General features: G+C 43.7%; 2 protein-coding genes and 1 long non-coding RNA gene across 6 annotated transcripts; 2 read left to right on the top strand and 1 right to left on the bottom strand.

Annotated features, from left to right (window-relative positions):
* Positions 1-2,992: 2,992 nt before the first annotated feature.
* On the top strand, positions 2,993-13,190 carry LOC127308207 (putative multidrug resistance protein). The gene is made up of 6 exons (XM_051338961.2): positions 2,993-3,402; positions 3,522-3,576; positions 3,672-4,308; positions 4,396-4,936; positions 10,539-11,426; positions 11,506-13,190. The coding sequence occupies exons 1-6, from the start codon at positions 3,157-3,159 to the stop codon at positions 12,874-12,876; spliced, it is 3,738 nt and encodes a 1,245-aa protein (XP_051194921.1). The 5' UTR covers positions 2,993-3,156; the 3' UTR covers positions 12,877-13,190.
* LOC127308208 (uncharacterized) lies at positions 4,932-13,923 on the bottom strand. 4 transcript variants are annotated; one of them, XR_011746882.1, is made up of 5 exons: positions 13,642-13,923; positions 6,600-9,495; positions 6,086-6,169; positions 5,811-5,994; positions 4,932-5,582 (listed from the first exon to the last, which is right to left on the bottom strand). It is a non-coding gene; the product is annotated as an uncharacterized lncRNA (long non-coding RNA). The 4 variants fall into 4 exon arrangements; XR_007856349.2 differs by having other exon boundaries at positions 5,811-5,997; XR_007856350.2 differs by having other exon boundaries at positions 6,086-9,495.
* A 373-nt stretch (positions 13,924-14,296) lies between these two features.
* On the top strand, positions 14,297-16,157 carry LOC127308211 (uncharacterized). Its single transcript, XM_051338962.1, has 3 exons — positions 14,297-14,473; positions 14,614-15,123; positions 15,215-16,157. The coding sequence occupies exons 1-3, from the start codon at positions 14,402-14,404 to the stop codon at positions 15,806-15,808; spliced, it is 1,176 nt and encodes a 391-aa protein (XP_051194922.1). The 5' UTR covers positions 14,297-14,401; the 3' UTR covers positions 15,809-16,157.
* Positions 16,158-27,414: the final 11,257 nt, after the last annotated feature.

Genomic DNA, 27,414 nt, shown 5'->3' on the forward strand with positions numbered 1-27,414 from the left:
GTGTCTTCTCCAACGGCCTGTGAGATCCTTTTTCTCTCAAGTCTGGGATCTGACTAGAAAGAACTTGTGAGCTAGTAGCGAGGTTGTTGGTGGTGCTCGTGTCGCCTATCGATGACAAGTATGCACACACTCTAGTGGAAACACAAGGTCCATGATTAGGCAATGTCGACGCACATTTGTTGTGCATTGCTAAAAGTGGTGGGTCAGAGCTCTACTTTAGGGGTGAAAATCTTATGATCGACATATAGTTGAACTCGTCTTCATTGGCTCACGTATGATGAACCTTATTAAAGACATTTTCTAGAAGTTGAGTACATTTTGTTGTTGGGTATCTTGTCACAGGGTTTGTGAATATACCGTTGCGAGGTTATCCATTTTGGAAGGCCTCATTTTTTTTTCTTTGTTTATCCAAACGGCATTGATTCAATCTTTTTTTTTTGCACTATTGAATGTTAAGTAATATATGACCACGTGCATCAACATATGTAAAAGCCGGGGTCATCCTCCTTTTCTGGAAAAAAAAAGACATTGTGTTTCTAACACTGAAGTGTTATAATGCTATAATAAAATTTACAACTACATACTAAATTATGTTGGATAAGAACCAGATGTTGAGACTCTTGATTTAGAGATAAGTATCTGTCCATTGACTAAGAACAAGATACCACGTGAGTTATATGGAATTTTAGTTCCCGAGGTCCATTGAGTTCTTTATTTTTCTTAGTCTTTATCTTTCTTTAGGACATGGTGTTTTCCATATGCACCTATCATAGATAATGAATTCTAAATGCATTTTGAAATTCCAAAAAAATACTAATTATGCACCGGACATTCTATGTTCTCACAAAACAATTTGTGAACAAAAACATATTTTTTGTGGATTGTGTAGAAATGACAAAAGAGTGTAGCGTGAAAAGCTATTTTAAAGCACCGAAAATTGTCTTCTTTACACTGTCCTTGCAAAATGTCTTTTTTTCGTGAAACTTTCTGTGCAAGCATAGGATGTCTTGATGTAGACCTGCATATTTTATCCAATTTTTTTAGACATTTTGAAATACATTTTTTGGGTAATGGGTGTATCTGTACCTTTGAGACAAAATGGATTTCCTTTTTGTTGATCTCTACTCTCATAAAGGTATGAGTTGGGGACGATCCATTCACTTCTACTCAATCGGTCCAAAAAATAAGTGACTCAACCTTATTTAGATGCGAATGTATCTAGATTTATTTTAGTTATAGATGCATGGTATCTAAAGTTAAGTTAATTATTTTTGGAGAGAGGGAGTGTAAGATTGCCTGTTTAATCGACAAGAAGTTGCAGTTATCATGAATTTTATTTACTCTAGACTCTAATACACATATGTATCGTTAGCTTTTGATTAATTACATGTTCAGATCTATCTAATAGTTACTCACAACTGCAATACAATATACTATTATTATTATCATCCATTTTTGTATGAATTTTGTATTCCTTTTGTTTTGCGATTACCGTTCCTTGCATCGACAGATCAACTGGGCTTTGCTTTCATCGATCACCTGATGTTGACAGGTAAGAACATAAGCCATGTAGTATCAAAATAGAGTTTGATGAGGAATAACCATGTACGCTCCTACTAAATGAGATACTACAGTCACTTAACCCTTTCTAATAATGCATTAAAACATGGATGCACCTAGAGCAAAATCATTCAGATTTGGTATTTCTAGTAGATAGTATTTGGCCGTAATGACCCCGATTGGGGTTCTCCTCTCTTTATACAACAGAAGGACTACACTACACGGCAAGGTAGGATCACAATCCCTTGAATACAGGATAGGGAAATTTCTATACTTAGCTAACTGAATCAAAACCGTATCCTATCGTTAACATTTCTAAAACGATAAAGTAGTGTTTTTGAAGTGTAACCAACACAAAGGCAAGAAATATGGAGATTTATAATTGCATATCTACAATTACTTTTGCATGTGTCACCAATTACATTTTTAGTACTTCACGTGTTGTACTTTTTTTTTCTTGCATTAAGTTATTCTTTTTACCGATAATAATAAGGAGCTAAGCATGGGACGCCAAAGGCAGTTACCAGTCCTAAAGCTGTTACTCCCTCTAGCTAATGTACTTCCTCCGTCTTTGAATAAGTGTATTTCTAGACAATATCTTAAGTCAAATATTGTAAAGTTTGAAAAAACTTATGGGAAAAAGTAAAAAACATTTATGGAACCAATTTAGTATCATTAGATCCATCTTTAAATGTAGTTTCATATTATACTGTTGTGATGCCATACATGTTGTTAATATTTTCAATAAAATTGGTCAAAGTTCAATTTTTGGGACTTAAGTAAAAGCACACTTATTTAAGGATGGTGGAAGTACATGCCATCCTTGATTTAACTTTGAATTTCAATACGATCAATAAAAATTCATGAGACATGTGCCATATAAATAATACCTTTGGAAAGTTTTTCAAATAAGAAATTTATGGCATAAATTTGTAGCAAATAATACATATATATTTTATGGACGCTGCTAGTTCTTAGTCGTCCTAGCACAAACTTAATTCTTGGCTACCAAATTTCATGCGATGTTCATGTGCAACTTACGAAAAAGATGCGCAATTGCACACCCACTTGCAGTTAAACACTCATGTGCAATTCTCATATGAATCTAACGGGTGCTAGAGTTGAAATCGATCGACCTAAAACCAACTTAATTCTCGGTTGACATAGAACTAGCAAAAGAAGATATTTTATTTGTCAAATTGACGGTGAAAATTGAACCACAAAATATATGTACGCCATGGAAATAAAGATGAAGTGAGTACATCCACTGCGTTTACTTTCATCGATTGATAGCTATAGCCCCGAAGTGGTGGAGGTAGCAAAAGCAATTGCCTCGACGTAGCAAACGGCAATGGCTTGCTTGCTCGGGCATGCACGGATGCATCCCTATATATAAGTCCAACCTATCTCGCAAACTAGAAGAGAAGTCAGAGTCTACCACCCAAACAGGCCTGAAAAGGAGGCCGGATTATAGAGTATAGATCGAGTAAACATAACAACTGTCACAGCTCCTGGAAGCAAGCTAGGCCGCGTGCGAGCTTCTGCACTATAACGACCTTAGCAGGCGCTGGCGAGGACGCGTCGTTAGCCGGAGACATGGGTGGCGCGACGGTAGACGCCAAGAAGGATGGCCCGGCGAAGGCGGCGGTCGGGTCGTCCTTCAGGTCGGTGTTCATGCACGCGGACGCGGCGGACGTGGTGCTGATGGCGCTGGGCCTGGTGGGCGCCGTCGGCGACGGCCTGTCGATGCCTGTGATGCTTTTCATCACCAGCCGCATCTTCAACGACCTCGGCGGCAGCGCCGCCGACCTCCTCCAGGAGTTCAGCTCCAAGATCAACGAGGTACGCATCCACAACACAAGAATTTCACATTTGTACCCCATTGTTTAGTCTGTAACGTATGCAAGAGAAATTAACTTCTTGTCATTCTCTTGTGCGTTGAATGATCCACTCTCGATCAGAACGCGAGGAACCTCGTCTTCTTGGCGCTGGGCTGCTGGATCATGGCGTTCCTAGGTGAGCAAGAATATATAATCTGAATGCCAACAATGGCGTAGTACGTGCAATGCTGAAGCTAGATATGACTAGGTACATACGATGTGTATTTGCAGAGGGGTACTGCTGGGCACGGACGGCGGAGCGGCAGGCGTCGCGGATGCGCGCGCGGTACCTGGCGGCGGTGCTCCGGCAGGACGTGGAGTACTTCGACCTCAAGGTCGGCTCCACCGCCGAGGTGATCGCCAGCGTCTCCAACGACAGCCTCGTCGTCCAGGACGTGCTGAGCGAGAAGGTCCCCAACTTCGTGATGAACACCGCCATGTTCCTGGGCGCCTACGCCGTCGGCTTCGCGCTCCTCTGGCGCCTCACCCTGGTGTCCCTCCCATCCATCCTGCTCCTCATCATCCCGGGCTTCACCTACGGACGCATCCTCATCGGCCTCGCGCGCCGGATCAGGGAGCAGTACTCCCGCCCCGGCGCCATCGCCGAGCAGGCCGTGTCGTCGGTGCGCACCGTGTACTCGTTCGCGGCGGAGCGGGACACCCTGGCGCGGTTCTCGGCCGCGCTCGAGGAGTCGGCGAGGCTGGGCATCAAGCAGGGCCTCGCCAAGGGCGTCGCCATCGGCAGCAACGGCATCACCTTCGCCATCTGGGCATTCAACGTCTGGTACGGCAGCCGCCTCGTCATGTACCACGGCTACAAGGGCGGCACCGTCTTCGCCGTCTCCGCCGCCATCGTCGTCGGAGGCCTGTACGTTTAATTTCTAGCTCATGCATACATGATATATACACCTTCTCGCCGCGCCGCCATTGACGACGAATCGTGCGTGACATGCAGGGCGCTGGGGTCGGGACTGTCCAACCTCAAGTACTTCTCGGAGGCGAGCGCGGCGGGAGAGAGGGTCCTGGAGGTGATCCGGCGGGTGCCCAAGATCGACTCCGCGAGCGATGCCGGAGAGGAACTAGCCAACGTGGCCGGCGATGTGGAATTCAAGAACGTGGAGTTCTGCTACCCGTCCCGGCCGGAGAGCCCCATCTTCACCAGTTTCAGCCTGCGCGTGCCGGCGGGGCGCACCGCGGCGCTGGTGGGAAGCAGCGGGTCCGGCAAGTCGACGGTGGTGGCGCTGCTGGAGAGGTTCTACGACCCGTCGGCGGGGGAGGTGGCGCTGGACGGCGTGGACATCCGGCGGCTGCGGCTCAAGTGGCTGCGCGCGCAGATGGGGCTGGTCAGCCAGGAGCCGGCGCTGTTCGCCACGTCGATCATGGAGAACATACTGTTCGGCAAGGAGGACGCCACGCCGGAGGAGGTCACCGCCGCCGCCAAGGCCGCCAACGCGCACAACTTCATCTCGCAGCTGCCCCAGGGCTACGACACGCAGGTAACTAATTACTCGAATCCCCTAGGTAGCTGGAGTGTACTATTTTTCTTTTACCTTTGCAAGTCGCAGTCGTCTTCGTTTCTTGTTCTTATTCCGGAATGCGAAACTTATGTTCGGCGGTTCAGTACGGCGTCACACAAAAATGTGGTGACAAAGCCCTCTGTATATATTTTCTCAAAAGTCAAAAGCCAGAACCAATCAATTACTAGTAAACGGAATATGATTCAGATAGTTTCTAAAACATAATTATGGCTACAGATTCTAAAGGCAAAGCAACAATGTAAATTCCAGAGCACCATTTCTGAAAAATGGAAGTTCCACTTTGCACTGACATGGACGTTCATGTATATAGTTGTATACTGAGAAAAATCTTACTCGAATTAGAAAAGAAGACAAGGAATAAGATTTTCCCTAAAGGTACTTTCATAGTTAAGTATAGCAACCACAACCTAGCCCAAAGTAGCAGAATAACTAAACCGAAACCAACATGTCCCCAGGAAGCTCTCCTCCTTGTTTATACAATAGGATTGGTATGCAGCCGCTGCATGTGGCCTTGGAATCATTCCAAAATGCTCCTTTTACGCTTCTAGTTGTGCCTCCTTTTACCGGGGATTCTTCAGGCTGATTGATTTTCGGAAGCAGCACCCTTTGTTTTTCGGTTTTGCTATGTCTCAGTCAACTGAGATTTTCTTAATTCTAAGTCACTTACAAAAATGTGTCTTGAGTTGCACTTTTTTGTTAAAAAAGTGCAATTGCACAAATGTGCAACTGAACCGAGTTGCACTTTTCTTTAAACTGTAGTTGCACTTTTCTGAGTTGACTGAGACTTAAGAAAATCTCAAGAAAATCTCAGTCAACTGAGACGTAGGCACACCCTTGTTTTTAGTGGTCACCAGCACTAGTTAATTGATCCATCTAGCCGCATACCCACTGCAGAGAACATGGGTCTTTGCCTCTCAAAAGAAAAGCCCTCATGGAATCTGGGGATTCAGGGAGAGCTGAGCTGACCGTCTTGTGTTGCCAATCCCAGAAAGTGCCACACCTCAATTATGTTGACCCTGCTGAAAAATATTGTACTACTGACAGTCATACCGAACCACCCTCAATATCATGCCATCACAGAAAAGGTCATAAACTAAGCATTCCTACAGGGATTTAGTGGAAAACCAGCAGCCATCCAGTCCCATTGAGTGTTGCCGTTCTTGCACCAGGTTCTCCAAACTCGGGGACTCTCTTCAAAAAATTCAACAGAATGAAAGTGATCCTCACGATTAAAGTAGCACATCATTGCGTAGAAATGTAGGTGTTTGGATGAAGATTTACAGTGTAAGAAGTGCATCTTGTGTGTATCTTAGGAGCACCCTTAAGGATCCTAAAACTGGAGATGCACATATATAAATTTTAACACCCAACCAGGTAGTGTAAACTACCACACCATCTTTTCGATAAAGGGAATATATTAATATCGAAGGATACCATTTACTACCACACCATCTGGGAACAAAAGAGTATATTTAAAGAAAGTAAAAGTAAAGCTCATTAACATATCGACGCCTGAACAGAAATACCACCCAATCAGGTAATGGAAGCTTTTAAGGGCCTAACAAGTGACAACAAGAAATCATAAAAAACCCACAAAAAAAAACTCCAGACGATGATTTACCATGATTAAAACATCTGATATTGTGGCACATTTCTCCGCAATGAATGAGTGGTCGCCTTGTGGTGCGTGGTGTAACCATTCTTGCCACCAGTTCAGCATATTAGTTCCTCCCCACTTAGTTCTTCTCCAACGTACCTGCCACACAAATATCTGTCCACTTTTGGGAAAGAAATTGGTACATTAGGATGGTTTCAGTCGTTTTCGTTTACCGAAAGAATATTGTACGAGATGCCTTTCAAGATATACTACATGACAACATGAGTTACACAAAGCAGCAGTGATGGCATTAGCTGAATTATATAAGCTAAGGTCCGAAGTTAAATCCATAACAATATAGGCAATGCTCTCTTAACTTCAATTTATTTCCCTGTTAGCTTAAAGTGGCAGTACTATTACTTCTAAAGCTGCTAGAACACCACTTCACCGCGATTCGGTTCAAGTAGTGATGGTACGACACTTCAAAGCACTCCCTTTGGAGTTTGGAAATGGCTGATGGCGGGGACTAGGACATAGAGTGGTGATCCAGGTGGAAAAGGGAGATTAGTTGGCCCACCACTCAGGGTGTGTGCCTACATGGTCGGTGGGCACTGGCGTCAAGCAGCTGGGAGGCTTTTTGCAAATCTAGTAACAAGAAAAGGTTTGCCAGCCAACAGTTATGGTGTTGCAACTTTACCAGCAAACAGGATTTCACCCAGGTCCTCTCATGCACTAAATTTTTTTCTGACAGCAATATGGTAGGCAGAGATCTGACAGAACGAAGTGCCTGTGTGCGTGTGTACGTGTTGTGGCATGACTGCTTCCAAAAGTTAACTTTAATCAGCACAAAATCAAAACGATTCAGAGAAGCATCATTAACCTGGACTGTTGCCGCCGGCCACTGTAAACTATTGCGTTTCAAAGTCACTAAGTCGTTAAAAGGGGGAAGATGTGACTTTTCCGTCTGCCATGCTGCTCCAACATATGACTTCTTCAAGATGCAGCCCCCCAGCTAATAATGAGAAATCCCCCTGATGATTCAAACTCTAGTGGCATGCATGTAAACCTGAAAAGTTCATTCATGGACAGAACCCCACCACTATAATTTCTGCTGCGTGCAAACCTGCCGTGGCTGTGGGGGCGTGGGGCACAAAAAATTAGGACACCCTAGTTTTTGATGTGGGCATACCAGCGGCATAATGATCTGATAGGCACTCAAAATACCCTTCATGTTGAGTACCTACCAGTTCATATACATTTAACTGAACTTACATTCCCCCTGTTCAAGTAGAAAAGATCACAGTGAAGTGTCCGATGAAAATAATAGACAGCTTAGCTTTGCCACTGTACCCACAGAACAAACTAACTACACCATACATTTAATAATAGAACAAGCTTGCTGGATCATGTCTAACTAATGCACACATCACGCAAATATCGTGTTAAAAAAGGCCATATTTTGTCAATAATTTTCGAGTGAATTCCATTTTTTACCCTGTAGTTTTACGTTTGTAACACTATGTTAGAGTACGTCATGGGCCTGGGCCCGTTAGTCTTATGGTTTGCTTAGGGGTCAAGTAAGCCTTGCTTGGGAGTCAAGTAAACCTCTCTATATATGGAGAGGAGATGTATCAATCTAATCAAGCAAGAATTAAGAAGGAAATCCCTTCCCTCTTGCCCGGCCGTGGGCAAAAGGCCCCCGTCCGGCCTTCTCGCGCCCTCGCAGCCCTCTCTCTCCCTCCCAAACCCTAGCAGCCACATAACACACTAATTACCCCATTTAGCAGAAATTCCTTTTTCTTACCCCATTTAGTGAAGTTTGTGCCGGTTTTTACCCTCTTAATTCGTTTACACAGTCACACCGTGTTCGCTCTCTCTCGGCCATGCTCTCCTTAACTTCACAATAATCCGTACGTATTACTAGTACCACACTACGGCAATAGCATGGTACTCTCGTGTATTGGCAAAATAGCAAACTCTTTGTGGGATTGTGCAACCAAATCATTGCCGACATGAGTTGACGGGTACCACGACACCGCCTTGTTCAGCTGGCTAGAGACAACTAAACGAGAGTAATTGTTAGCTTTCATTCTAGTGCACTAGTTGTAGTCGACCGATTGATGTATGTATACTTGGTTGTACTCTTAATACATGCATTTTGTTCTTGGTCTGGTACTAGTACATAGCAGCACGCTGGCGTATGCATGGTGTAGCTTCTCCGGTAGGTTTCAACCAATAGATTGATACAACTAATCTAGGAGCAGCTAGGAGATGAGATCAAGGAACTGATACCCAGGTTGTGCAGCGACCAGTGAGAGAGGGCGCGATGTGCCAGACGGCGGTGTAACACAGGCTGGAGAGTACTGGGAGGGAAATATTGTCAAGGATAAAGTGTATTAGCTCCAAAATGCACCCTCAATGATAAAACGCAAATAACACGATAACCTGGTCCAGCTAAAGAAAATGATAAAACGTTAGATGGGGTAAAATTGGCACAAATTCTTCTAAATGGGGTAAACTGGAAGACTTTTTGTTAAATGGGGTAACCGTTGTCCGGAATCTGAAACTAGAGGGTAAAAAATGGAATTTACTCATAATTTTCAGAAGTCAGATTTTTCATGGTGTGATTGCGGGGAATAAGCTTGAGTAGATATCATATTATCAACTCATGACCAATATAATGGCTAGCTGCATGTTTGGCATACTAAAGGAAAACAAGATGTCAAATCTGCAAGACAAAGCTAAATGGTCAGAATGATGCTAATAATGTAGCTAGTTCCGTAACTATATATTCGTGTCAATTGTCAATACAGAATAAACAAGAGTAGTCGCTTTCAGGACGCTTACCGTAACATCTTAGTTTGCTACAGATTTGACCATTCTTTGCACTCGTGAAAGACTATTCCCGTCCATGAATAAACTAACATGGAAAGATGGGATAAGTTAGTTCTGAGAATCATAAAATTAATGAAATATTATACAAATAGGAACATGAGTATCAGAGCACGGTTTTATGTGAGAGATGTGATTTAGAGTCCGAGAGGGTAAATCATATCCGTATGAGAATGATAAAAGTGTTGTTATCTATTTGTAAATACTGCGCATCGATAATGGAAAGGTCACACGAAGATGAGGAAATCTTTCGGTAAAACCTGTCTTACCTTTACAGATGGTAATCTTATCATCTTTCAGTTAGGATCATTGACCATGATCGATTCACATCACAGGGTAGAATAATTACTTGAGAAAACCAATTAGCAAACTGAAACATTGATACAACAAACATGATTTCACCCTTTAAAGGACATGGCTATGACCCTCGGATGCTGATGCTTCCAAGTGTCTCTAGGTCTTGAAAAAAACCGACTTCCTGCCAATACTTCACTTATCAACTAAGATTGCTGCTTTCTTCCATGCAACACAGAACTTCTGATTGCCATTGACAGTTTCTGTGATCATTTTTTCTAGGCACAGTATGAGAAAATGGTAAATTTATATGCATGTATGAATTTGAAATCCCACATTGCAATGCTTAGCTAGATGTTTAAGATAAGCTAGGTTCAAAGTTGAAATGGAAACACTAGATGTTTATAATCAGTGGAGGATACTGGTCTAGCGGTGTGACAACTAACAGACTGCAACATACATATCAGTTTTGCATAAGTATCACGGACATTTCTGTATATTCTTCCAATGAGAAAATGCAGTTTTGAAGTGGAAAGAGGAGTTGTACATACAGAAGTATGGAAAAGAAACTTTAGCTAATTATGTGTCTTCTTCGCAATGAAACTTGAATTCGATGTATTTGTTGCAAGAAATTACAGAGGTTACAGTTAGCTCATCAAGAAACTAGTTCATCTCATGCTGTTGATCTTTTCCTTTACTCCTTCATGTGAACAAAGTTGTGGTTCATACTCTGATAGTATTGTATGACCGTATTAACCATATCTGGAATAAAAACAGGTGGGTGAGCGTGGTGTCCAAATGTCTGGAGGACAGAAGCAGAGGATTGCTATTGCCAGAGCAATTCTGAAGTCACCCAAGATCCTCCTCCTTGATGAAGCCACCAGCGCACTGGACACTGAGTCAGAACGTGTTGTACAGGAGGCGCTTGACCTGGCCTCCGTGGGCCGTACGACTATTGTGGTTGCACATCGCCTCTCCACCATCCGCAATGCTGACATGATTGCTGTCATGCAATACGGCGAGGTCAAGGAGCTGGGCTCCCATGATGAGCTCATCGCCGATGAGAATGGCCTCTACTCGTCTCTTGTTCGCCTTCAGCAGACTAGAGAATCGAAAGAGGCTGATCAGGTCAGTGGAACTGGTAGTACTTCCGCTGTGGGGCAGTCCAGCAGCCACAGCATGAGCAGGAGATTCTCTGCGGTCAGCAGGTCAAGCTCGGCCCGGTCATTAGGTGATGCAGGTGATGTTGGAAACTCTGAGGAGCCAAAGCTTCCTCTGCCATCCTTCAGAAGGCTGCTTATGCTCAATGCACCAGAGTGGAGGCAGGCGCTTATGGGAAGCTTGAGTGCAATTGTGTTTGGAGGCATCCAGCCTGCTTATGCATACGCTCTGGGAAGCATGATCTCAGTCTACTTCTTGACAGATCATGATGAAATCAGGGATAAAACAAGGGCTTATGCACTCATCTTCGTCGCTCTTGCAGTGCTCTCATTCTTGATCAATATTGGACAGCACTACAACTTTGGTATCATGGGAGAATACCTCACCAAGAGGGTCAGGGAACAGATGCTCAAAAAAATCCTCACTTTTGAGATTGGTTGGTTCGACCGTGATGAGAACTCCAGTGGTGCCATATGCTCACAGCTTGCCAAGGAAGCCAATGTTGTAAGTACCAAACAAAAAACAAGTGCATTGATACTTCAATGGAAATTTATCTAACCTAGCATAATTTTTGTTGTTGTAGGTGAGGTCTCTAGTGGGTGACCGAATGGCGCTGGTGATCCAGACAGTTTCTGCAGTGCTTATTGCTTGCACCATGGGTCTGGTCATTGCCTGGCGCCTGGCCCTTGTCATGATAGCAGTGCAGCCTCTCATCATTGTCTGCTTTTATGCTCGCCGTGTCTTACTCAAGAGCATGTCTAAGAAATCAATACGGGCACAATCTGAAAGTAGCAAGCTAGCTTCTGAGGCTGTCTCCAATCTCCGTACCATCACGGCCTTCTCGTCGCAGGGCCGCATCTTAGGCCTCTTCAACCAAGCACAGAATGGACCAAGAAAGGAAAGTATCCGGCAGTCGTGGATTGCGGGCCTTGGCCTCGGCACTTCCATGAGCCTGATGGTATGCACATGGGCGCTTGACTTCTGGTTTGGTGGCAGGCTCATAGCTGAACACCACATTACTGCCAAGGCACTCTTCCAAACCTTCTTTATTCTAGTAAGCACAGGGCGTGTGATTGCTGATGCAGGTGCCATGACAACAGACCTAGCTAAGGGTGCTGATGCAATTGCTTCAGTGTTTGCTGTTCTTGACCGGGTAACAGAAATTGATCCTGACAGCCCCGAGGGACACAAGCCAGAGAAGATCAAAGGTGAGGTGGAGATCAGAGGAGTCGACTTTGCATACCCGTCAAGGCCAGATGTGATCATCTTCAAAGGATTCTCATTAAGCATTCAACCAGGCAAGTCAACAGCCCTGGTTGGGCAAAGTGGCTCAGGCAAGTCAACCATTATTGGGCTTATAGAGCGGTTCTATGACCCCCTTAGGGGAATGGTAAAGATTGATGGCAGGGATATCAAAACATATAATCTTCGAGCCCTGCGACAGCACATTGGACTGGTCAGCCAGGAGCCAACTCTATTTGCAGGCACAATCAAGGAAAACATTGTGTATGGGACAGAAGCAGCAAGTGAGGCCGAAATTGAGAATGCAGCAAGGTCCGCCAATGCACATGACTTCATCAGCAACCTCAAGGATGGATATGACACATCGTGTGGTGAGAGAGGTGTTCAGCTGTCAGGAGGGCAGAAGCAGCGCATCGCAATTGCCCGTGCCATCCTGAAGAACCCAGCTATCTTGCTACTGGATGAGGCTACAAGTGCGCTTGACAGCCAGTCGGAGAAGGTGGTACAGGAGGCACTGGAGCGAGTGATGGTCGGCAGGACAAGCGTGGTGGTGGCACACAGGCTCAGCACAATCCAAAACTGTGACCTGATCACTGTGCTCGACAGAGGAATTGTTGTGGAGAAGGGCACACACTCATCCCTCATGTCAAAGGGTCTCTCCGGAACATATTATAGCTTGGTTAGTATGCAACAAGGAGGCAACCAGAACTGAGTATTTGGATGAGAATATAGCACCCGTTTTCAAATTAGAACTGCAAGCAAGGACGATGACCAGATCACTGAAATTTTCTGCAACAATGGGCTATTTTTCCTCCCGTTGTTCTGCCAGTACATAGAAGCGTAGCAAGCTTGTCGTTTATTCATATAACTGCTGGATATGTATTGTAGTGTGCGAAGTTTAAAAAAAAAAAAAAAAAGATAAGCTGTATATCGGGTTGTATGTCTATTTATTCTTCTGTCACCTATTTATCTGAAGTCATAGTACCAGCATGAGCTACACATCACAAATTTAACAAAAGTACTATATCTCAACGGAGCAGTGGATTGACTATAAATGCAAGAATGGACCAGAGATCCTTTTTGTCAAGTATGTTAAAAGTTTGGCAATGTTTGCGGGAGTGGTCAGCTAACAATTTTTCCACATTAGTATCACAATGTGCAAAATTCAGTAGTCTATGTGGCAGTAGTTAAGAGTCAATTTATGTCTGAATTAGTTAGTATATCAAAGTCAAATGTTAAGAGTTGAGCAATATTTGTGGCACTGGTCGACAGTCGCATATTCATGCCTGACACCAACACTTGAAACTAAGGGAGGGGTACGAAACTCATGACCAATCAAGGCAGTTTTAATTCGAGGTTCCTCCGAACTAAGAATCTGAACCCTTCGACGAGCATCTGATAACTCTATCGTCCAACATTAGCAGATGCAACTCGTATTTAGACTTGGTGGAATGGTGGTGGTATCAGTATGATTCACCTGGCAGGAGCGAGGTGAAACGGTCTCTTGGGGTGGCGCCGGAGAGACCGCCGGGCGTCGTCCACGTCGAAGGAGAGCGGCTCCGGCGCGGGCAATGCGGTGCGGTGCGGCGTCGCGGGTGGGGATCGGCGCACGGCGCGCACTTTGGGGGAGATGTTGGGAGGCTAATCGCTCGGATGGAAGAAATCGGCTGCGCCAGGGGAGCCCGGCCAGCACGCCGTGCTGCGGCGCGGCGAGGATGGCGGAGGCGTTTCAAGGGCTTCGTGCAACTGGATGCGCCTCTCCGTGTCGTTTACGCACTACGTTATTTACGTATCCAATGAACCTGTCTTTGCCCTTCCGCTAGTAGCCCAGGCCAGCTAATAACGGTTTTTTTTTCTCGCGACTCGTGCAACCCAGGCCAGCGAAAGAAACGTGTCCGCAATTCAGAGCGCAGGTAATCGGAAAGATACGGCCCGCATACTATCTGCCATACGTCAAACGCCGGCCGGGTCTTTTGGGATAGGATTGTTGTGATTATTTCGATCGGCCTGTGGGCTACGAAAAGGCCGACATGGACCTGGGCTTACTAATCAGTGGGGAAACTAGGATTGTGCATCTCCCGTATATATGGTCGATCAGGAACGGCAGCACCTAATCTCAAAAAAAAAAAAAAAGGAACGGCAGCACCTCCTAGTCTCCTAGTCGATCTAGGGTTTCATTACCTGCAAAGGGCTGCCGCCGACCTGGGCGAAGGGCCTGACCGCGTGAGTTGAGAGGTATGGCGTCGAGAGATGCAGCCGGCTGGCCGCTCGGAAGAGCTTATTTTAGGGCCATCTTGTGGGATCTCCAGGTATGATTACCGGCCTATTTTGATTCAACTAGCTAGTCCAAATAATTTCCACCACATCGATATAATCTACCGAAGCAATGCTGTTATTAGGACTATTTCTCCTTTTAATTAATTATTAATCCATCCTCTCCTGAAAACAGGCCTGCATCACCGACCCCGCTAGAATTATGTATTACTGCACTCGAGATATTGTCGGACGACTTATTTTTCATATAGAAACGGCAAGGGGAAAAGAAACCATCCCTGCTGCCGTCAAGGGAACGGGAACGGCTCAGCAAGAATCTTCTGCTCTTGATGAAGACCAAGACTACAACCAGCAAGATGACGACGATGACGACGACAGTGGCAGCAGTGGCATCGACTGGGATGCCGAAGCCGCAAGCATCGACAGTGGTCTCGGTGACATCGACTATTCTCTGGACCTGAGGGATGAAGCTACAGACCGCCTACGGAATCAAAGAATTTCCTATTCTGGAGACAACATGAACATACAGCTATCTTACACCGCTTCTCGGTACCTTGTGGAACTGTTGGCTGTCTCTCCACGCTCCTACTTCGTGGGGGATTTATGTGCCTCTGACTCTAATCACCGTTCGCTATACTACTGCTCCCCCAAAAGAGAAGAATTTAAACGCAACCTGGATTCACAGGTATCCATTCACATGTTAGTATCTTTTAGTTTTGTTTTGTTTCTGGTACCTTCTTTTGAACTGCTTAATTGCCTTGGCTATACGTGAGCAGGGTAATCTGATACTCCACGCAGATGGTGTGGCCCTTGAGGATGACTTCTACATGGAAATAAATATCCCAGAGGATAAGGACTCTGGGGAGTTAGAGGACGTTGGAATGTTCATGTTCTCGGTGGACGCCCATGACTGCAACCGTGTCATGACACAAACCCTGTCAACTGCACGTGGACGTAGAATGGTTTTGACGTTTATTCCGATGCACACCGCTATACAGGTGAATGTGCAAGTAACCCTTGATCTCGTATCTGCAAGCGGCACTACCTGCTATGTTGATGGCGAAATCTCAGCGCACCACGAATTCTACAATAAAGAGAGAGTCGTGCTCTTTTCTACTAGGGAAGAGGACAAGGCAGAGGTTGTTGATGGCAAACTTCCACTGTCACGAACCTGGGCAGCTGTTCCAATTTCCTTGGAGCCGCTTTTGATAATCAAGTTGAACCTGCGTGTTCTAATCAATCGTAATGAGGATGGTGAGGGCTATACCATACCTTTCCGAGGTGATCTAACCTTCTTCCGTGCTCAGCATGAAAAGACAATCTGTAGTGCCGACCATGGTCAACTTAAAGTGCAGCTTAATTACCGTTGATGGCTGTGCAGAGAGAGACAAAGCGTTGCAAACTGAAGTGTATGAATCAGTTGGATTGTCATGTCTACCAGAGTATTTCGTATCGTGATACTCCTTCCTTAAGAGTATATATTAGTAGGTTTTGTTTTGCATTGAGCTAATTCAGGCAGCTTGTGTCCAGTAGTTGCATGCTCAGCCCATTTGTAATTGTGTTCCGACTTCTTAAAGTAGCATGTGCTGAGTGGAGTCATAACCAATTCGCCTACATTCTATAGATCGGTTTAATACCTTGTCAGATGGCATTGTTACATCCAAGCTGTCATTGGCCAAATGGAAGCATTTATTTAGTAAGTTTGTTTATTATTGGAAATCCAATTTTGTTCTAGGGTGTATGTGCTACTGCTATCTGAAAAATCATTTTAAATGAGAACAGACCGTCGGTGCGGGAGCACACGCTGCTCACCTGGGTTCGGCGGGTGCTCAGAAGTTTCCTTAGAAAAATGCCAACAGTGCTAGTGCCCGGGTTGGTCGCAAAAATCATTATAGAATATCTAAAAATTCTGAACAAAAAATTCGCGCATATATGTTAACATTCTACATGGGCACACGTTTCGTGAAAAATCGACATTTTAATTTTGGTGCTAAAAAAAGCTCTCACGTGAACATATTTTTATGTTTTTACACATGACAGAAAAAATGTCGAGTTTTTGTGAAACAACTTTGTGAGCACATAGACCGATAGACGTGAGGCATTGTTTGCTGAAATTTTCAACTTTTTGAAATATGTTTAATTTTCAACTTTTTGAAATATGTTTAAAGGTTATTTTAAAAATCAGGAGCATATGCGGGCGTCCATTATCGGAAATTCAATTTTCATCTAATACATACTGAGCAGTAATTACAATCCCCAGATATGAATAAATGTCATCCGTTGTTGTTCCGTGTGTCGGTAAGCCCCATGGTTGTACTGAATCACTGAATGCTAAATTGCTAATAAATCCCTTCATTGTTTGTCTAGACGGCCGATAAAGCTCTCATATCTATATGACCTATCCGAGGACCAAACCACCCGTCTTCTATGAAAAAAGGAAGGCTTCACAAAGCAAGAATATATAGCACGTTACTTGTTTAAAGCATTATTTTCATTCTTTTCTTGGAATTGTCCAATGTCACTTCAATGCATTATTTGTTGTGTGTATGTACACTAGCGAAATAAATTGGATATATATGGCCTATGGGCATAGAAGACACCACGAAGTGGCTCTAGGCTCTAGCACTAGTCCCACCGGTCGCGTGAGGGGTGGGTGTTGGGTCGCTTCTTCTACACCTATTGGGCCACGCGTCACCACCAGGTTGGCTCGAGGGAGGAAAATAAAGTGATCAGGAGGAGGGAAAAAAAATCTAGCAACCAAACACTATCCTCTCAGGCGCCGCCCCTGGCCTCCATCCCCGCCGCCAGACGTCCTCGCCTCCTCCACCCACACCCTCCCATGTCCTGTCCCAAATCCTCTTCGTCCTTGCTCTGACACCTACCCCTTCCCCTTCTCCTGCCTTCTCTTCTCCAACCATGGCACCACCAAAGAGGAGCAGCTAGAGATCGGCGGGAGGAGCGCATCCTCCTCCCGTCGGTCTCTCTTCCCCATTCGCGCCTCCAACTCCACCGTCCGCGCAGAGAAGAAGCAGCGAGGGCGTCGCTCCTCCGCCTCTTCTAGGCGGTGCGGTGGAGCTTAAGGAGACAGTGCAGAGATCGGCGACATGAGGGAATAGAAGGCTAGCCATGGGTGCAGACAAAAAGCATCGGGAGCGGTACGGAAAAGAAGCAGTGAGACGACATCGACAAGCAGCGAGCATCGCTCCTCCACTTCTTCTATGCGGTGGTAGAGCCTGCAACGGAGAGCAAGGAGGCCCATGATTGTAGGGAAGAGCATGCCGACCCTAGTTCGTCATGGAGAACGCCGAATCTCCTCCTTGCCGTCCTCCGCATTTTCTTGTGTGGACCATGGATCCATGGTAAGTCCCGTTGTTTGCACCTCCTCTTCTCTCCCTCTCCCATTGTCTCATTCACTCATTGCACCGTCGTGAGCGGATACTCCTCCGTAGCTGCACCTAATCCTCCAACTCATCATGGGCAAGGACCCAACTGGAGATGGCCTTCGATAGGAACATCGGATGCCAGTGGGTAAGGCGGCCCAGATTACAAACCGTAAGTGGATTAGTTTAAAAAATGATTACAAAATATTCATACTTGGAAATGGCCAGTTATAGTTCCATTTAAACATGTTATATCTGAAAATCGAGCAAACCTAGACTTGAGAACATAGGATTATTCAGACATTGCCACTGGTGTCCCCAACTTCGTCGTGTCGAGTTCCACCGTCTCCATACATGGCTCCTCTTCATGAAGCATGCCACCCAGTCGGGGAACGCCTCCTCTAGCCCGATCTAACTTATTCGTGCACAACGTTGGCCACATGACGACGAGGAGAGTGGTGGAAGGAGCTCCTCCTTTGTGGTGTGAGGTGCTGTTGTCCTCTACAGAAGAACGTATAGCAACACTTCACGACCCCTGTGTAGTTCTATGTTTCACATGAGAAATGTTTGATATTGCTTAATTTCTCAGTTTAATGTATGGAAAATCCGTTTTATTTGTGTGTCAAAGGTGTTCGATGAAAAGCCTTTGCTACGATTAATGTATGTAGACGTGCAAACAGCTAGATGGAGCACGGATCTGGAGAGAGATCAGATGTGCATATGTTCCACACGTCTATCCCTTTTCACTAACAATGAACATGTTCTTTTTTTGTTGTTCATCTAGGCATGAAGCATAACAAAACTTGTGCAAAGAAAGGTGTGTTTGCGGAAAAAGTCACACAAACCTAAACCGCCGGATTTTTAAAGGTCGTGACAATTTAGGGGATGTGTAATTTTTTTTAAAATGCAAACAAATAAAAAAGAGGTTTGGAGAGCTATGAAGGTGGAACATGTTTATGTGAAACATGGTTATTATGCTTTTTGAGGTAAAATCTTAATATATTAAGCAAGCAAGCCGACTCATTAAAAACCTTCCAGCCCCCTTAAGTACCCTGGTAAGGAAAATAGTGCGTAAAAAACTTGCTGCCGCACACCAATAGAGATTACAATGTTATATCGTCTAAGAGAGATTGAAGAAGGAAGCTAGGGGGTTCATCGACCCACATAAATTAATCTTAGAACTAAAATAGTCCCTAGCTACCTCATGAGCCGGTTTGTTCAACTCTCTTCCACAATGAGTGAACTCTGCCTTTCCAATCAAGCTGACAGTGTTCAAATTTTTTGCATATATAGTTGTGGCATCGTTCCAAATTGGATTCCTTTGAATCTGACTCGGCTTCCACCATATTGTACCCCAGTGAGTTCACAAGAGCCTGGTCGTCTAACATTGCAAAAGCCTCTGCCATGGATGCCGATGATACATGCGGTATAAACCTTGAAGAAGCAGCAATGAAGACCCCTTGGCTGTTACGGGTGACAGCTCCCGTTGCACCAGTTCCCTCCTCACCTGAGAAAGCCGCATCAACATTGAGTTTAATTTGGTTTCTTCTCGGTTTAGACCAGACCTTCTTTTCTTGAATCCCTCTCCGGTTGTTTGAACTTGTTGCATTTGTTGTAATAGCCCGGATAGACGTGACGATTTTTTGTATGGGGGGTATTTGTTCACCATGAGTTTGTCATCGCCATAGCCACCAGATGTACCAGGACGCAACAGCAATAAGATCTTGCACTTTTAGTGACGAATAACCTGGGACTAATGCAGCCGGAGATTTGAGCAGATCTTCCATTATTTTTGCACCTGCCATACCTGTGGAACAAACATTATTAATAATATTGGATATACCAAGAGCCATCCAGATATTTGTTGCTCCTTGACATTTAAACAACATATGACTTATATCTTCCGGATAAGAATTGCAAAGAGGACATTGCCCATCAGTACCAATATACCTTTTGAATAGAATATCTTTTAGAGGAATTATCCCATGTAGAACTCTCCAGACGAAAATTTTCACCTTAGCTGGCACTTTGAGACTCCATAAAATTTTCCAAGTAGGATTATTCAAAGAGGTACCTCTTATAAGTGATCTGCATGTAACTCCACTGAATTTGTGTCTCCACTCAACATGATAGGCTGACCGAACTGAGAACACACCCGACCTTGTACCCCTCCATGCTAAGAAATCATCAAAATCATTCACACTTAGGGGTATTTGTAGGATCCTTGCAGCATCAATAGGGTGGAAAATATTCTGTATTATTTCTTGGTCCCATTAGCCTGAAATTGGATCGATTAATTCAGAAACTTTAGTTAGGAGACAATCACCTCTTGGAGTGATGATCTTACGATTCTGGTTGTTGGTATCCATGGATCCTTCCAGATCTGGACTGCCTCACCATTGCCAATCCGCCATATGCATCCACGTTTTAAAGTCTGGATTCCCGCCACTATGCTCTGCCATGTGAAAGAAGAACCTCCTTTCGGTCCAACCTTTAAGATATCCCCGGATGGATAGTACTTACCACGAAGAACTTGGGCACATAAGGAATTAGGCTCATCAATTAATCTCCAAACTTGCTTTGCTAACATTGCAAGATTAAAAGAGTGGAGGTCCCGGAAGCCCATACCACCCTCCTTTTTGGGAAAGCACATCTTCCACCATGCATACCAATGCATTTTCCTACCTTGATCATCATCCCCTCATCAAAACCGAGAGATCACATCCGTTATCTTTTTGCATATATTCTTTGGTAGAAGAAAAACTGACATAGCATAAACCAGAATAGATTGTATCACCACTTTTAGAAAAATTTCTTTTCTACCAATAGATAATAATTTCTCCTTCCAACCCTTGATGCTTTCTAGCACCCTCTCAACAAAATGCAGGAAACAGTCACTCCTGTCCGCCCCAAAAGTTGCAGGGAGACCTAAATATTTGTCCGAGAGAGATTCAATATTAATATTAAGGGTATTGCATATCTCAACCTTTACCTCAACATTAGTATTCGGACTAAAGAAAATGCTTGATTTATCCACACTGACCAGCTGTCCCGAATTTGCACAATAAGTGTCAAGGACTTGTTGCAACGAGATTGCATTATTCAAATTTGCCTTCAAGAAAATCAAAGAATCATCAGCTCCAGGTTCAGCATGTAAAGGCTCCCCATGATGGATCCACCTATCGTAGGTGGCTGCCATCCCACGCAACAGGAGATGAGACTGTACATCTTGTAGAGTTTGTCGAGTACGATTATTACAGCTGGGGCAAGGGCAAAGAAATTCAGCAGCCCCCGCAACATTTCTGCGAGCAAACACTATGAACTCATCCACTCCCCTTAGGTGTTCATAGGAAAGCCTTCTAACTCCTTTTGTAATCCAGCTTCTGTCCATCTGCATGCAAAGGACCAGAAAATTGTTAGGATTCAATCGAAGATACTAAGAATCAAACCAAACTAGAAACTTCCGTAGCTAAGCTTGCACTGACATGGTAGTATAATTTTGCTCACAGACTGGCACCACAACCAGCAAACATGAGTATGATTCATCTATGCAACTTCCCAAAATAACCTGCAGCTCCTACCAAACAAGCTAGCTAGGCCAATAAACTAAAGAACATGGGCTGAAATCTAAACAATGGGGCATTGAAGAAACCTGACAATTAAATCTACATAAATCTTATAGTACCTAAAATATTCTTGTAACAACTAAATCATAACATCTCCATGCAGTTCCATGGTTCCCGATCCAAAAATGCACATTTTTTTCACGTCCAGGAGAGGGGAGAGAGGAGAGAGGAGATGACAGGAGAGGGGTAGTCGTCCTGGCCAAAGCGAACGACGAAGAGGAGTCCTTGCTGTGGCCGAGGCGAACGACGACGAGGAGTCCTTCCTGTTGCCGTGACCGCCGCTGGCTCCTGCCGTGGCCGAGGCGAACGACGACGCGCGCCTTGCTCGACTGCGGCGCTAGAAGTACCACCGGCGTCCCCTCCGCCGACCGACGCCATGCCCACCGCCGCCGCCCGATGCCACGCCCACCGCCGCCGCCCCCGCCGGTCGTGGGTCTAGATGGGGATTCGAATTTCTTCCTCCTCGTTACATGTCACAGGAACCCTACATGTTAGAAGGCAATCAGATAGAAAGAACCCTATATTATCCCTACCTTACGCAGAGACATCAAACACACATTATGTCGCAGTGGTAGGACTACACAACACCATGCGCCAGGTCGTGGGTTCGAGTCCCCGCTCCGCGCAAAGTTTCTGCGAAATAAAATCTCACATGCCACCATGCCTGTCAGGTCGTGGGCTGGCCCATTCCACCCTCCCTATGCTGTCATGTATGGGCTGGCCCATTCGGTTGAGGATAATGTTAGCCCAGAAAATAATCAGTGAAAAAAACATTGGCCCAATAAGTAGATATAGCATGTCAATAGGTCCCACATGTCAGTGGGTTCAAAGCAAGTCTATATGGTGACACGTAAGCAAAAAAAGACACATAGGCAGTGACGCGTAGGAGAGATTGCTGAGGTGTCTACTTAGTCATGGCAACACATTATAATTTAAGACATTATTATTGGATCATGCCGTCATGACCAATTAAATTGGTTGCAATAGTCTGGAATTAAGGTCGTGGATTACTGTTGGAGATATGCCCGAGAGGCAATAATAAAGTGGTTATTATAATAACTTAGTGTTCATGATAAATGTTTACACCCCATACTATAATTGTATTAACCGGAAACATTAATACATGTGTATTGTGTAAACAACCAGATTCCCTAGTAAGCCTCTCGTTTAACTAGCTTGTTGATTAATATATGATCATGGTTTCCTGATCATAAACATTGGATGTTATTAATAACAAGATCATATCATTAGGTGAATGATGGGATGGACACACACCCATAGTAAGCATAGCATGAGATCAAGTCATCAAGTTCAACTTGCTATAAGCTTTCAGATACATAGTAACATAGTCCTTTGACCATGAGATCATGTAAATCACTATACCGGAAGGGTACTGTGATTACATCAAACGCCACTACGTAAATGAGTGGTTATAAAGATGGGATTAAGTATTCGGAAAGTATGAGTTGAGGCATATGGATCAAGAGTGGGATCACAAGGTATATCATATCACGGTACGGGTAAAGAGTACTTATCGGTAACAAGGTTGAACTAGGCATGGAGATACCGACGATCAAACTTCGGATAAGTAAAATATCGCGAGACAAAGGGAATTGTTATTTTATGTGAATGGTTCTTTCGATCACGAAGTCATCATTTAATATGTGTGAGCTATTATGGATCTCCAGGTTCCAATATTAGTTATTGATCAGAGAGGAGTCTCGATCATGTCCGCATAGTTCTCGAACCGTAGGGTGACACACTTAAGGTTTGATGTCGTTTTAAGTAGATATGGAATATGGAATGGAGTTCGAATGTTGTTCGGAGTCTTCAAATGGGATCCGAGACATCACGAGGAGGTTCGGAATGGTCCGGATAATAAGATTCTTATATGGGAAGTCATTTTCCGGGGTTCGAAAAAAGTCCGGTGTTTTGACCGGAGCTTCTAGAAGGTTTTGGAAGGACCGGAATAGTCCGGAATATTATGGAAGGTTCCGGAAGTGTCCGGGATGACCCGGGCTGTCTAAGGAAGTCCGGAGGGTTCCATAATAGGTGAAACCACGTTGCCTTAAGGGAAAATAAGTCTTTTCCTTAATGCAATTTCAGAATTGGCAGAAGAGTCCGAGTAGGAGTAGGTTTTTGGAACCGGAAACCTATCGGAACTCAGTCAAACTTGGGGGCAGGTTTATGTAAGACCCAAGGGGCTTGGCCACCTATTTAAAGGGACCAATGGGCACCCCAACACCTCAAGTCGCAGCCCTAGCTCCCCAAGTCGCAGCACCACCCTGCGCCCAAACCCTAGCTACTCCCTCCTCGTAATTCTCCCGCGGTGCTTACGGTCAAGCGCTGCCGGAGATCTCCACCACCACCGTCACCACGCCGTCGTGCTGGCGGGAATCCGAGGAGGATATACTACATCCGCTGCCCGCTGGAATGGGGAGAAGGACGTCGTCATCAACACCGAACGTGTGACCGAGTGCGGAGGTGCTGCCCGATTGTGGCACCGTCAAGATCTTCTACGCGCTTTTGAAAGCGGCAAGTGATCGACTACATCAACCACGAGATCTAACCTCGTAGGCTTTGGAATCTTTGAGGGTTAGTCTCACATACATCTCGTTGCTACCATCTACTAGATTAGATCTTGGCTTGTTATTCGTTCTTGCGGTAGGAAATTTTTTGTTTTCTACGCTAGGAATCCCATCAGTGGTATCAGATCCGTGTCTATGCATAGATTGGTTGCACGAGTAGAACACAATGGTTTTTTTTGGGCGTTGATGCTTTTGTTGTTTTTAGTTAGTGTACTTTGCATCTTGCGTGATGGTGGGATGAAGCGGCCCGGGCTAACTTTACATGACCACGTTTCATGAGACTTGCTCCACGCTTGACATGCAACTTGTATTGCATAAGTGGCTTTGCGGGTGTCTGTCTCTCCCACCATAGTGAAGATTCAATCTACTCTTTCTATTGACAACACTAGTATCATCGTTGTGGTTCATGTTCGTAGGTAGATTGGATCTTACTCGAAAACCCTAAACCACGTAAAATATGCAAACCAAATTAGAGGTGTCTAACTTGTTTTTGCAGGGTTTGGTGATGTGATATGGCCATGATGTGATGATGATTATATTTCATGTATTAGATGTTCATTATTGTATTATGGCAACAGGAAGGAGCCTAATGGTTGTCTTTAAATTTGTTAAAGACATGCGTGTCTATTCATCATGTAATAGCTTTATTTCAAGTAGTTGTTATAGTAGCTATAAGTGATGGACAACCATGAAGTGGCGCCATGGACCTTGGTGCAATGTTGGTGATGATGGAGATCATGCTCGTGTGCTTTGGAGATGGAGATCAAAAGCACAAGAAGAAAGGCCATGTCATATCATATATTATGAATTGCTTGTGATGTTAATCCTTTATGCATCTTATCTTGCTTAGATCGCGATAGTAGCATTATAAGATGATCCCTCACATTAATATCAAGATAATAAAGTGTTCTCCCCTCGTATGCACCGTTGCTACAGTTCGTCGTTTTGAAGCATCTCGTGATGTTCGGATGTGATAGATTCTACGTTCACATACAACGGGTGTAAGCCATGTTGCACACGCAGAAATACTTGGGTTTGCTTGACGAGCCTAGCATGTACAGACATGGCCTCGGAACACAGGAAACCGAAAGGTTAAACACGAGTCATATGGATGATATGATCAACATATTGATGTTCACCATTGAAGCTACATCATCTCACGTGATGATCGGTTTTGGTGTAGTGGATATGGATCGTGTGCCACTAAAAAACTATGAGGGATGTTGTATTAAGTGGGAATTCATTAGTAATTAGATTAAAACATGAACTAATTATCATGAACATAGTCTGAATAGTATTTTGAATTAAATTTGTAGAATTGGCATCCGTTATCTACCATGCGCTAGTCTTGTAATTGAGATAGCAATAATGTTAAGTCTGACAAGAAACTTTACGGACTGGTACCGTATTGTTAAAGAATCAAGAAATGATTAAGTCCTATAGCAAACTTTTGGTAATCCTCAAATTGTTGATTCTAAAAGCAATGGTTTCAATTAGTATCTAAAATTATCTTGTCTCCGTGAAACTTGATGTTCAAATCCGTTTGAAAAGTAAGGAGCTAAAAAGTTTGTTTTCGGGAATAAACAAGGTGTGAGATATATGTGATATCGAAGATCTTATTACAAGATAATAGAATATAATTTAGTGAGACTACATAAACTCATATATTTTATGGGAATGTACGAAGGTTGAAGACGCTAGGCGTTCCGATCCTCCAACTAGTTGGGCACTAACATTATTCGCACATCCATGTAAGCCATAGTAGCTTCATCATGAAGTTGTCTTATTTGATGGGTAAAATTATGAGTGAAATTGTTCATCACATTAAAAAGTTACTAATAGTGAAATCCGGAACACTTGTCATGTGATGATCAACTTCAAAGTGCGAACCTCAAGGTTATTGGTATTTGACCAACAAGCCTAGAAGTTATTGATGTTGAAGTGTTTTCAGAAATATGAGGAAAGTCGAAAGAGAAACTACAAAAGGATTTTGGCAGAAAGAAAGAAAATACTAGAAAGTCTAGCTCAGGTGTATATAGATGATATACGAGTTATGAATGTATTCTTTGTTTGGTCACATAATGAAATTCTTAGGTATTTATACCATATTGTTTGGTATGAGATGTCATACAACACAACGCAATAAAAGAATATTATAGCCTAAGTGACTGACAAAGAATGTGGTGATAATGCACGTCTAGAACAAAAATAAAGAGTTATTATGTTCGTCGTTGGCATTCTACCTAGCCCTTCAGATTTATAATAAAGAACCTTATAATTGTTATTTTGTTCTGGTCAAATGAAAACAATGAGTTGTTCAAATTATGACAGTATTCCATGTACGATGGATAAGTTATTATAAATCTTTATGGTGAAACACACATGCATAACACTGATGTTAAAATGCCATAAGGCAAATGATGTGAACTCCACTAATTTGTGGAACCGCCATTTAGGTCTTGTTAGAAAGGAATGCATGAAGGAACTCCATGCAAATTGATTTTTGAATCGTTTGGCGCTTGCAAATCTCTTCTAAAGAGAATGACTGAAATACCGTTAATAGGCCAAGAGTTGAAATGGGAAACTAACTTAGTGGAAACACACATGATGATGTATGTGGTTCACTGGGCATAGTTGTGTGTGGGAGATTCTTCTACTTCATGAAAACTTCCAACATTGAATTAAGTATATATGTGGATATATTTATTCGATAAGGAAGAAGTTTGAAACATTTGAATGGATTCAAATAAATTTTAGCATGAAGTGGAAATCATCGTAATAGAAAAGTCAAATATCTATGATTGGATCATGGTGGAAATATTTGAATTACGAGTTTTAGCGAACATCTAAGAGAGTTATGAAATTGTTCTACAACTCACGTTTCTTGGAGTATCATAGTGATGATGTAGTATCCGAGAGACGTATCTAATCCTTGTTGGATTAATGATGAGATAAAATAAAATGACGCAATTATATTTTTGTGGATTATGCTTTAGAGACTACCGCTTTTACACACTGAATAGAGCATCATCATAATCCGTTGAAATGACACCATACGAGTTATGGCATGGGTATAAACCCTAATAGTCCTTTCTTAAATGTTGGTATGCATAGCATAAGTAAATGAGTTTACAACCAAAACTGGATGAATGTCTTTGTTGTTATCCGAGGGAACAAATTGGGAATTCTTTCCACTATGAAGTAAAAGACAAAAGTGTTTGTTAATGTTACTTGCTTATTTCCAAGAAATTGTTTTCTAGCGAAGTATTTGAGTGGGAGGACAATATAACTCTATAAGGTTGATGAACCTGAGCATGATGATCAGAGTAGCGTAGCATCGGAAATGGTTCTGGAAGCAGCCACGATGATAATGGCTCCCATG

Source organism: Lolium perenne, chromosome 6 (genome assembly GCF_019359855.2).
Source record: "Lolium perenne isolate Kyuss_39 chromosome 6, Kyuss_2.0, whole genome shotgun sequence".
NCBI lineage: Eukaryota > Viridiplantae > Streptophyta > Magnoliopsida > Poales > Poaceae > Lolium > Lolium perenne.